Source organism: Gobius niger, assembly GCF_951799975.1.
Source record: "Gobius niger genome assembly, chromosome: 16".
NCBI classification, from domain to species: Eukaryota; Metazoa; Chordata; class Actinopteri; order Gobiiformes; family Gobiidae; genus Gobius; species Gobius niger.
Genome location: NC_136867.1, coordinates 8,263,607 through 8,275,762, shown reverse-complemented (window position 1 = coordinate 8,275,762; position 12,156 = coordinate 8,263,607). Strand labels below are relative to the sequence as shown.

General features: G+C 45.9%; 1 protein-coding gene across 6 annotated transcripts in view; it reads left to right on the top strand.

Moving 5' to 3' along the window:
• kif26ab (kinesin family member 26Ab) overlaps nt 1–11,752 on the top strand; it is an 82,756-nt gene extending 71,004 nt beyond the window's left edge. For 2 of the 6 annotated variants that reach the window (XM_079573724.1, XM_079573727.1), the window contains exons 8-16: nt 375–637; nt 2,296–2,485; nt 3,532–3,691; nt 3,932–4,094; nt 4,786–7,975; nt 8,513–8,706; nt 9,538–9,561; nt 9,671–9,821; nt 9,907–11,751. In XM_079573724.1, coding sequence (XP_079429850.1) covers nt 375–637; nt 2,296–2,485; nt 3,532–3,691; nt 3,932–4,094; nt 4,786–7,975; nt 8,513–8,706; nt 9,538–9,561; nt 9,671–9,821; nt 9,907–10,088 — 4,517 coding nt within the window. In that variant the 3' untranslated portion in view covers nt 10,089–11,751. Of the gene's footprint in view, nt 1–374; nt 638–2,295; nt 2,486–3,531; nt 3,692–3,931; nt 4,095–4,785; nt 7,976–8,512; nt 8,707–9,537; nt 9,562–9,670; nt 9,822–9,906 lie in introns of all 6 variants that reach the window. The other 4 variants (XM_079573729.1, XM_079573725.1, XM_079573726.1 and 1 more) reach the window with 4 other exon arrangements.
• The last annotated feature ends 404 nt before the right edge of the window (nt 11,753–12,156 follow it).

Here is a 12,156-nt window from a genome sequence, read left to right as displayed (position 1 = left end):
TAAAATCCCAGTAATTGGCCTGACTAGAGCGTTTTGGACTGAAGGGCTTGTTTAAACTAATGCTGGCTGCGGTCCTCCATTGAAACAGTAGTAGTAGTCTGGAACGGCTCCTCAGATCCAGGTTCATTTTTAATTTAGGAAGGATTGGATGTTACAGTGAACCCGCAAGACCCCTTTTTATCTTGTTCACTCTGGATAGATAATGTTTTGGAAAGCCCAGGTATTTTTTTTCTCCCAAAATGGGGTCAGCTTGGGACACAACAGCTTTCTCTTATTATTTTTGCTCAAAAGTCAATATAGGGCCATTGCATTTCATACTTTCACGCCAATAAATGAGCACAAGGCCAAATATTGATTTCTATTCCAATCTACAGGCAAAACCTACACCATGATCGGCAAGGACAGCTCTACCCAGAGCCTCGGCGTCGTGCCCTGCGCCATCTCCTGGCTCTTCAAACTCATCAACGAGCGCAAGGAGAAGACGGGCACGCGCTTCTCCGTACGGGTGTCGGCGGTGGAGATTTTTGGCAAAGAGGAGGAGCTGAAGGACCTGCTGTCTGAGGTGTCCACGGGCAGCCTCCAGGACGGACAATCTCCCGGCATCCACCTGAAAGAGGACCCCATCTGCGGCACCCAGGTACTCCAAACATGTCTTGTGTTTAGTCAGATCTATCAGCCCGCCTGTATCGACCTGTCTCTGTCCGTGATCCCGCTCTTCCTTTGCTCAAATATCACGGGAGCCCTCCTCTCCTTCATACCTGCCTCCTAAATCCGGGCTTCGTATTTCCACCGAAGCCGCCCATGCTATCGATGGCTTTCTTCTTACCTCGGTATTGACTCGACTGCCAGCCTCCATCAGCATCTATTATCCCACTCCTTCACAACAGAGGAATTACTGGGGGATGGAGGGAGGGCCGTGGGCTCCGAGCTAGTCACAGGTGTTGCCGTCAGATGTTGTTTTTGAGAATCAACGGGGATTTCAAAGACTGCTCTGAAGCTTCTCATCCTCCTCACAGTACAATACGTCCCCCTGTTTATATTTTCACTTGTATTTTCTTATCTGACCATCAGAACTCTCATGAGTGGAGATGTGTAAGTTAACGTATACACAATAACTTGCATAACATATTCGAAAGTTAAATGGTCAGCCTCCAGACGTTTCAGAGCATCTAAATACATTTCCCAGTAAGGTCACTTAGATCATTAACTTGGGCTCAAAACAAGAGAGGGCAAGACTTTAGCGTCTATAGCATCTAGGCTAGGATCGCTACTGACAAGAACTGAACAGGAAAGCTGTACAAGTTGCTTTGAGACATAAAAATATAAAATACAATCTTGTCTTTTCTTAACTCTGAACCCCAAACTCTTAAGTGTAAATATGTTCTTTGGCTCTGTGCATGTAATGTTACTAGCAACATGATGCTAACTTCTGAGGGCAACGACTGTTTCCTGTCTGTGTTTTATTCCTATGGAGAGTTAGCCATGTCGCGCTGAAATAAATACATTTTAAACAGTACATGTAAGTAAACAGCTGTTGGATCATTATTATACAAGCTTTCAGGATGTAAATAAATCAGAGGAGCCTGTAAGTAGCCTCTACAAATGTGCTTTATTTGTAGAGCACAATTCAGACACAAGTGCTTCACAGTTGCATTAAATTACGAGAAAGCAGATCAAATCAATCCATGAAGCATCAATATGATAATGAATTTATTACAGTAAAAAGCAAGAGTGCAGATAAAATACTTTCAGTTGTCAAATGCACGGGTTATTGTCCAACTGTCGTCATTGTTGGGGAGGGTCAAACAAGGTCAACAAAGGCTTCCATGAAAATCTCTCTCTTCTCAAAACAAAACAGTCAGCCCTGCCTGTATTTCCCTCACCCGTCGATCCTGTCCATCAAAACTATCATGAGTGACATCCAGAATGAGGCGAGTGGCCCGGCCTCCTGCCCCTCCATTACCTCTCCTAATCCGGCTCCCTGTGTGTGCATATCTTCTGTTTTAATAGCCCCCGAGACCTAATCTAATGGCCGAGAAATGTGCGGCGCTGTCCAATTAACCGGCTACCCTCGCTCTAACCATGCCCCTCCAGCCATGTAGCCTTTCACATCTCATTCTCAAAGGCCTATGTGAGTGCACGGGTCTGGCTCGGCTAACCCTAACATGTGGCGGGGAGAGGAATCGAAAATGTTACTCAAGGCTGTTGCTAATACTAATACGATTTTCTAGAAGCATAGGGGTGATCCAAAAAAAAAAAACATAAAGAAAGACAACATTTCTCTCTGGCCCGCAGCTGCAGAATCAGAGCGAGATACGAGCCCCCACTGCCGAGAAAGCCGCTTTCTTCCTGGACGCCGCCGTGTCAGCCCGAAGCACAAGCCGGCCAGACGCTGACGAGGACGACCGCCGAAACTCGCACATGCTGTTCACGCTGCACATCTACCAGTACCGCATGGAGAAGAGTGGCAAAGGAGGAAGTAAGGGTCAATATTACATTTTTATTACCTTTTTACCACTAAACTCACACCTTTCATCCATCCATTCTTGATGCGAGGGCGTGTTTGTCACTGGGGCGTGGGGGAGAAGTTCTTATACTCTTTCCTGTAAGCGGGTTATAGTAACTGGTATGCATTTTACATTCTTTTCCATTGAAATCACAGACAATAAAACCTAGATAATGTCATGAGATAATATTGTTCTTCCCTGTTACCATATGTAATTAGGTGATTCAACAGATTCCTCTACAAAAATAGACGTGCGTTCTTTTCCATTAACGCACCAGTGTCACTCGGTGCGCGCCGTCACCTGCTTTTCACGACTCATCCGCACGGCGTGGGTTAGTCAGGTACAACTATGCAGCAGGTTAGGCGTGGTGCACCAAACTATAAATCACCCCGACATGTCTTTTTGCTCTTGCGACGCAATAAAGATATTTCTCGCAACTAATAATTAGGACTTTGATGTAGCCGCCGGTGCATCATACATTGCTGACGAATGAAAGTGAGGCTATTACAAATCATTACAAGGGCACTATGGTTAATAATCCGAGCCCCACCTACAACACAAAATGCTTTTATTTGACCTTTAAAACTGCTATGTGTACTTGCTAGTAGCTTTCTTAACTTAATGTCTTAAAAACAACAATATGATGGTGCACGGTGCATGTCGTTCCAGGCAAAAGACAGCATTCCTGTTTAAGTATGCTGCCCTGTTTTCCTCATTTTGTGTTATACTGGAAAGCCCCATAGTGCTCCCTGACTTTTTTGGCGTGTTGTGTCATCCGCGACCATAAAAACACACAATAACATCGCCCTCTTGTCGCCATGAGAAATATTTTTTTTGTTTTGACTTTGCCACTTCAGTGTGGGAATCTGCTCGTAAAAAGCAAATTGGACGGCTCCGACAGTCACCCGCCTAAGTTGCAGCAGTGTAGCGGTGCCACCCCTGTCATGAGGAGCTGACTGTACTGGAGGGAGTGCCTGTTACTTATTCTCCCCTTTCCTTGTTTTTTTTTCTTTTGTGGGCACAGTGTCGGGAGGACGGAGCAGGCTGCACCTCATCGACCTGGGCAGCTGTGAGAAGGTGCTGAGCAAAAGCAGAGACGGCGGGGGAGGCCTGTGTCTCTCCCTGAACGCGCTGGGCAACGTCATCATGGCTTTGGCCAACGGGGCGAAGCATGTGCCTTACAGGTAAAAAAAGAAAAAAAAAGAAAATCCCATTGAATTGAATCTTCTTGTTTCAAGCAAGCCACGGCATGTGTCATCAGCCGACATGTTTACGCTATGACTAATTCTTTGTTTGCTCGGTCGACTTTCACCGCTGTTGCATAAGGTGATTTCGAAAAGGCAGTGTAAAGCTGAAGAAGTAAATAAATATTTACGAAGGACGGGTCAAACAGTGTCACAATTATTCATTTTATCGCCTTCTAGGGACAGCAAGCTCACCATGCTGCTGAGGGAGTCCCTGGGCAACATCAACTGCAGAACCACCATGATCGCCCACATCTCCGATTCGCCCAGCCACTACGCCGAGTCGCTCAACACCATCCAGCTGGCGTCTCGCATCCACCGCATGAGGAAGAAGAAATCCAAGGTACGCGGAAATGACTAATTCATGCTAACATATGCAATGTTTGCTTGTCTCGCTGAAACAAACAAAATCATTTAGAGACTCCCACTGAAAGCCATGGCGATAACTGTGCATCATGTTAATTGTAGCGACAGAATGTTCCCATCTATTTCTTTCATAATAAGTGTTACATGAAGTGTGGTTCCAGGAGTAATCAACATTCCTAATTTGCATGTGCATCATTGATCTTATTTTGCGCACACACGGTCGTCCCAGGATGTCTTGTAGTTTTTTCTTTACTCAACTAATGCCGCTACAAATTAAAGATTAGTGGTGCAGTGCCTTTCCCTTTTCAGCTCCTCGGCACATTATCGCGCAATCAATAGCTCAGCCTGAGAAGGAGCGTAATGCATTCTCATGGATTAGGGAAATGTATGCTGCAGTAATTAGAGGCAATGACAGCATGTATTTATTTGGTATTGGTCATAGGCACGATTATAATGCAGCCAATATGCTGTAATTTACAATACAGGCATCTGTTTCCTTGACACTATTGGCTTGCACTTTTCACCTTTACATAAATATTGAATGGAAATTGAATCTCGCTGAATATTTCTACAGTGATTCATTTTATATGTACTTGCCTCCCATTGATGTCATTCTTTAATGATGCAATTTTCAAAGTTGAGTTGACCTGGATGCTTTCGCTTTGCAGTATGCGTCCAGTTCGTCTGGCGGAGAGAGCTCCTGTGAGGAGGGGAGGATCCGGAGACCGCCGCACCTTAGGCCCTTCCACCCTCGGACTGTAGCCCTGGACCCAGACCTGCCCTGTCTAATGAGTGACCCAGAGTACTCCTCCAGCAGTGAGCAGTCATGTGACACAGTCATCTATGTGGGCCCAGGAGGAGCTGCTATCTCAGACAGAGAGCTCAGCGACAATGAAGGCCCTCCTGCCTTTGTACCAATCATCCCCTCCCTGAACAGGAAGAGGTCTGCGAAAGAGGGCTGTATGGACAGGGACCACTTCTTCAAATGCAACACATTTGCTGAGCTGCAGGAGAGATTGGACTGTATAGATGGCAGTGAAGAACCTAATGCGTTTGTAGGAGAAGCTAAACGGACCCAGGCTAGCCCCAAAATGGACACACCTAAAGAGAGCCAAGGCTCTGTCTCGCCAAAGACTGTTGTGAATATTTCAAATACACAAGATGCCGTTTCACCGAAACAATCTCCTAAATCTATTGCAACGCCACCGTCTAGCAGTCCTAGTTCTAAATCTAAAGTGGACACCAGCATGAGACCAGAGAATGTTCCCAATGTCAACAGAACCAGTGCAGATGGTGAGAAGTCTTTGAGTACAGAGTGTAGAGTTAGCACAAACACTGTGGCAACCCCTGCTTCAGCAGAGCCTGTAGTGAGAGAGAAAGTCTTCTTTAATAAGAAAGCTTTGCCAAAGCCAGCCCCGCCTCCTGTAGAGAGTGAGGAAAGGTCAGGCACCAGAATGCCTCCTGTGGGCATGAGCCACCAGGCTGTAAAAAGGCGGGACCTGTGTGCACCATCTCCTCTGGTCCGCGCTCCTGTAGAAGTCTGTCAGGTTCGGTCCACACTGAGAGAGAGGTGCCTGGATAGAGACATACTTAGAGCTACTGTGACCCTGCAGCAGCCTGTGGAGCTGAATGGGGAGGATGAGCTGGTGTTTACTGTGGTGGAGGAGCTGTCCATAGGCAGCATAGTAGAGCAGGGCCGCCCCACAAGTATTATCAGCTTTAACAGTGACTGTTCCCTTCAGGCCATGGCCTCTGGCTCCAGACCAGTCAGCATCATCAGCAGTATCAACGATGAGTTTGATGCCTACACTTCAGGGATGGGCGTGTCTGAAGTGAACATAGCTGTGGTTACGCCCATGCAGGAGGGAGCTGAGTGTGCTGAGAGCAGGGGCTCTTCTGTCAGCTCCTGGCTCAGCGAGGTCAGTGTGAGCACTGTGGAGAGTGAGGGAGCCTATTCTTCTGATGTCTTTTTCCCACAAGCCAAACCTGTGGGAGCGGAGGGGGGCTTTTACTTTGACTCACTTGACATGTGTCCTGGTATGAGCTCTTCTAGAGACACAAAGAACTCTCTAAATGACAGTGGCTTCAGTTTCTCAGAGCTGGACAGTGACAGTGGAGCTTCGAGCAAGCTCTCTTTGACTAAGTTCCCATCATCTCCAGAATCAACAAAAAGCTCCCTCAGATACCCGTCTAAAATAACTAAAGCTCACTCGCTCAGCTCCTCCCAGCTTCCACAAGCCACTGTCCAGTCCAGTCTTCCTAGGAAGGCCAAACCTACCTCATCCATCTCTCATAGTAGCAGCATAAGTAAAGATACACAGAGACAGGAGGGTAAACAAGATGACCCCTGGCAGCGTGGAGACCACCACCCTGAACCCCCTGCCCCCAGTAACACCAGCAAGTTTGTCAGAAACCCACCCAGTGGCATCCCCTGCAGTAGAATATCCAACAACAGCAACAGTGTACCTCGGCCACCCAAAGTCCCAGGGTCTACCTCATCTCAGAGGGTGGTTGATGGTTGCGAGAAGTCCACCAGTAAGAATCCCCCCAGCAGGATGCCTCAGCTGAGGAGAGGTGCTACCACTCTGGGTACAGTGCCTGTTATCCACTCTTCTACAGAACATAAGACATCACAAAACGTTATTGCATCGACCACAAGCCTTAAATTTTCCTCTCTAGGCAAAAGCAGCAAGGCTAACTCTCAGAAAGCAAGCAACATACCCAAACCTGGCTGTACGTCCCCTCCACCCCCTCCAGTCAGAAAGTCCAGTTTAGACCACAAGGCCAAGAGCCTGCTGCCCCAAAGTGCCTTACGGTCAGTGTATGGGGATGCAGGCAGAGGCTCTGGACCCAGGGCAGCAGTGTCTGTGGAGGGGCTTGACAAAGTGGACTCTGGCTTCAAAAGCTCCAAGTCTGACCTCACTGCAACCAAAGTCAGCTCCAGTCTGAAAGGCCGTGGACACAGAGGGGAAAGTGGGCTGCATTATGGAAGCCAGGCATCCCTGGAGAGGTTTGAAGGTGGCTCTCTATCAGGGTCTAGATCTACCCTCAGTAGGGAAAACAGTGGTGCCAGTTTGACGGGTGGCAGCAGCAAGTCAAGTAAAACCTATCAAAGGCTTGGCATTCCAAATTCATCAAGTTCACCAATTGCTACCTGCCCATCATCTCCTAGTGGGGGAAGTATTAACAAGAGTGGCCAGATTAAAGCATCTGCAAATACTAAAACGTTAGGGCAAGTTAGTAGTAACAGCAAGGCACGCTCACTGTCCGCAAACAACTCAAAAGGCCTGAGCTCCTCTACCAAATCTTTAGCTGCTCCTGTGGTGAAGAACACCAATGCCAATCTGCCACCATCAGGAAGGACAGCAGCTCCTCGCACCTCTGCAGCTGTGAACAGTAAGCCTGGCAGAGGAACCATCATGGGCACCAAGCAGGCCATGAGGGCAGCCAACAGTCGAGTGAGTGAACTGTCCACAGGCAACATGTCGGTCAAGCACACAAGAGGTTCAGGGGACTCTGACAGTGGCAACGACAGTGGAGTGAATGTAAATGAAGACCAAGCCCCCTTGCCCATGCTGCCATCACCATACAGTAAAATCACAGCGCCCCGCAGGCCTCAGCGCTACAGCAGCGGCCACGGCAGTGACAACAGCAGTGTGTTGAGTGGAGAGCTGCCTCCCGCCATGGGCCGAACAGCTCTCTTTTATCACAGCGGAGGCAGCAGTGGCTACGAGAGTATGATCCGAGACAGCGAGGCCACAGGCAGCGCCTCCTCTGCACATGACTCCATGAGCGAGAGTGGCATGTCCTCTTCAGGTCGGATGAGGAACTCCAAGTATCCAAAGAAGAGGACAAATGGTGAGTGTATGGGATTAGGTGATATAACATCCAGGATGTATATATGCAGGAAAATCATTTGTTCACTGCAAAGTAGTAATAAAAAGTCTATGCCTCCGCCTTGGCACTCAAACTTTATGGATCCATTCTTATTACACTCACAAATTGCTATTCCAATAGATCTCCTCTCTTCCTGAATCAGCTGCATACATTATTCATATACATGGCACAGTATAGGGGAAAAGATAATGAATCATTCAAAGAATATCACTTGAAATTGTATGATGATCAAACAAGATGAATCGAACATGAGCTGTGGTGACCTGCTTTGCGTTTTGTAGCCTTGTGCATGTCGCCGTTTGCATTACAGCAACCTTTTGAATACATTCAGGCTGTGTATCGCGAAATAGCATCCTCATAAATATTCAATCACCGCACCTCAACCGGCCCATGTAAAGCCTTGCATCGCTTTACAACTTAGGAGTCTGACTCGTAAGAGATAACAGCGAATACGGCCATTGTATGTCATCGCAGTAACAAGTGTCTGCATTTTTATAGGCTTTCAGAGGAGGCGGCTTATCCCAGCTCCCATGCCAGACACCACATCCCTGGGGAAGAAGGTGGGCACCGCAGGCCAGTGGGTGGACCTACCCCCCATGTCTGGAGCTCTGAAGGAACCTTTTGAGATTAAAGTGTACGAGATTGACGACGTGGAGCGGCTTCAGAGGTGGCGGCAGGAGGAGCCGGTCGAGGTGAGCCCGGGGTCACTGGGAACTTGTGTAGCGCAGCACTTCTCCGCGCGCAACTTGTTTACAGACAGTGTCAAGTCTTAATTTTGCCCGCGTAAATCCCCCCTCGCTTAGCCTCAGCAACATTTTCCATGTATGACATTGATCTCCTACGTGCTGGAGAAGTGCCACGTCGGTCTGTGTGGTGGGAATGTCTTAGCCCATGTCTTCCCAGTTACTTTTTAAAGAGCATGACAGGATAAATGTGTCTCGGCCGCGTGACCTTCACTTAGCTTAGCGGCGGATCCCAGCCTTAAAAACGTCTGGGGACTGATTCCCACAGCTTGGTATTTTGACAGGGCTCTTAAGGCATGTCAAAAGTTCACTAGGCAATTGCTGTCCCGGGCTAATTGGTTTGAAGATGACCAATGCGTTCAATCAATGCTGACCATGGCACTAATGCTGAAAAAAAAGGGATATAGCTTTATAATAAGATATAGCATGTAGAAGCTTGGTCAGGGAATGTGTGATGAAAACACCCACGCTAGGCTCTCCTTGCTGAAGTCATCACTGCTAGCCTTTTTAGAATGGACTTATCTTGTGGAGGTCATTAAGTGCTCCCTCCTCCTGCTAGAACCAGTCTGGGATTTGTTAAGAGATATTAAATCAGGTCAATGGAAGGTTGATTTTTTTGTTTTTGTTATGTTTATTAGCATTGCTTGTCAGCAATGAATTCATTTCTTTTGCATGAGTTGTGTTGCTATGTCGAACACTGCCTTGCATGAAAGTACGTTTTATTCATTGTGCTAACTTTGCTCTTTCTTCTTTCTTCTTTTATATAAATTCTGCCAATAGCAGCCATTCCAGGATGTTGACAAGGTATGTTAAATGAAGAATGGATTTTCAATAAAAGCTTGCAAGCTAGGCGTCTTGTTCTCATTTGAACTCAAAATATGTCAAATTATTAATGTTGTTTGTGTTTTGCCAGGGCCTCATGTATTTTAATAGCAAGCTGAAGTTGTTGGAAAGAAGACAACAGCAAGTGAGAGAACTGAGGGTAAAGCACGAAACTTTATTGGAAGAGCTTGAAGACACCAAGGCCAGACTGATGATGGATCCCAGCAAGTGGAAGGGGGAGTGTGAGTGAACTTCGATATTTGTATTAGTTTTACAGCTTGCGTGCCATGCAAACTGACAAAGGTCTGCTTTTTTTTTTACCTGCAGTTGAGGTGGACCAAAGTCTGGACAAAGACTCTCCCGAGTACTTGGAGGCCTTGGCACAAGCCACAGAAGAGCTGGAGTTTTGCGTCAACTTATGCAAGTCCCACGTCATGATGGTGACCTGCTTTGACATCAGTATGTCCCAGCCTGGCACACAGGAGGGACTGCGCGAAATCGAAGTGTGAAGACAAAAGCAAGTCAAAACTAGGAACGCGGAAGTGAAGAGACAGAAGGATGATCTTATGTAGCAGCCAGTTTGAGAAGACAATGGAGTAAAGTAGATGGCGATGAGGGGAGGGAGCACGTCTCAACCACCTAAAGCTACAGTGCCTCATTGTCCGTGACATGTTTAATGGCAGAGAAATGAAACGCGAGCACATCACATACTTAAGAGTCAATGAACAACACCTGGAGTGCCTTTTTATTGTTTTGTTGTGAGTCATTATTTTATAAATGGTGTGGCTAACTTAGGTTTACCTAAGCAAGCCTGGAACATATTGCTTTTAAAATAAGATATTTTATATTGCATTGTACAGTGTATTTATATGATTATGTGGTGTGTACAAATGTCCTTTAAGGGAAAAAATAAAGAGGAAAAAATAGAAAAGCAATAAGCTAATGTTATTGCGCTCCCAGACCTTGCCTTTTTTTCAAACCTCAGCATTTTACTCATATTCATTCAGCCTTATGCGCCTTATGTTAGCTCTGGTTGTGCTCTCCACTGGACTATGTTACTCCACCAAGGACTGCAGTTGCTCTTGTCACTCATGCCGTGCCAGCTGGCTCGTGAACACTCGCCGGCTTGAGTGAATGTTTTTCTTTTTCTTTCCAGTTGCCTTTATCCAAGTGTGTCTCTGCGGATACAGGCAGGCAGAGCCGCAGTTCTGCTGGAGGATGGAAAGCATAGGCTGTGTTTGCCCACGTTATCTTTACTATGAGCAACATATTAAGCCAAAACATATCGGAGGGCCACTGTGACGGATTTTGATTGATTATTGTTGATTCAGCCATTGTATTATGGTGCCTCAGTATGCGGTAATGCAACCAGCTAACCAACTAACCTTCCTACATGATGAATGGTTAATGGCGGGCTTCATCAGAGAGCCATTTTTCTACTCAATAGGCTTGCACTGGTGGCTGTCTCTTCTATGTAAAACCAAGAGTTAGCCCCAGCCTGTTTGCCTTCTACACAGGTCCAAGCACTACCAAGCCTCAGCTCTATGCATTCCAATACATTTACACAAACCTCAGTATTCACTTAAGGGCATCAGCAGGGCTTCTTTTGTCCCAACTTCTTTTTAAAAGGCAAGAATGATTGTGTTTTTTCCCCCCATGAGCAAATGATTGTGGTGTTGTTTATCAAAGTCAATCATCATATCAGCTCCTTGTAGCTGCCAGAATGTGTAATGAATCATGCGCCTGGCATAGGTGATCAAAAATGATTGTTTGAAGAGAAAACAAACTGGCTTTGTTCAAATGTTGGTGCGCTTGATTTGTGTCTATGACAACTTGTATTTCTTGTTTATATATTTTCTTTATTTTTTCTTATTACAATGGTGTACTTTCTCAGGCCCTCTGAAGATGCTGCATGAAGTTTTTTAATCATTTTTTACGATAATTTTTTACATTTCTACCATTCTGATTTGTAAGAATAGCTTCAGTTTTCAGAAGAGGTGGGGCTAGGCTCATAAATGAACTATTACCAAACCAAGACCCTTTTCCAAGAAATGCTTCTATGTAAAATCATTTTCATATCAAAACTCATATTTTATAATAACTTTGTTTTTTTTTTGTTTTTTTTTAAGGGATTTTCAAATCCTCTGTACAAATGTATGATAAGGCAGCTTGTGTTTTCTGTTACGATATCTGTGAATAAAATGTCTCTTCTTGGTAATATACGAACTGTGGTCGGTTATTTTCGCCATTATTATGCTGTAGAACTCCTTTTATTTTACCACCTGGTCACGTGACACACAGACAAACACACGTGCTGTCATTATGGACCTGCTCTGACTGGGCATTGACATATGCTATGTTTGTTTAGCGGTTATTACAACAATGTCGAATATTGACGACATTTATTGCGCTACGCCTGTAGAAGTACAACATGCTGCTGTTTCTTGGGAGTGACGACTGTTTTTCGCGAGCAGCAGGTAAATATGAAAGTTAGCTAGAGAGAAATTAGCATCCCTGCTGACCACGTGCGCATCATGGCACTGCTACACCAAATAGGCTAGAATTTTTTTTTCTTCT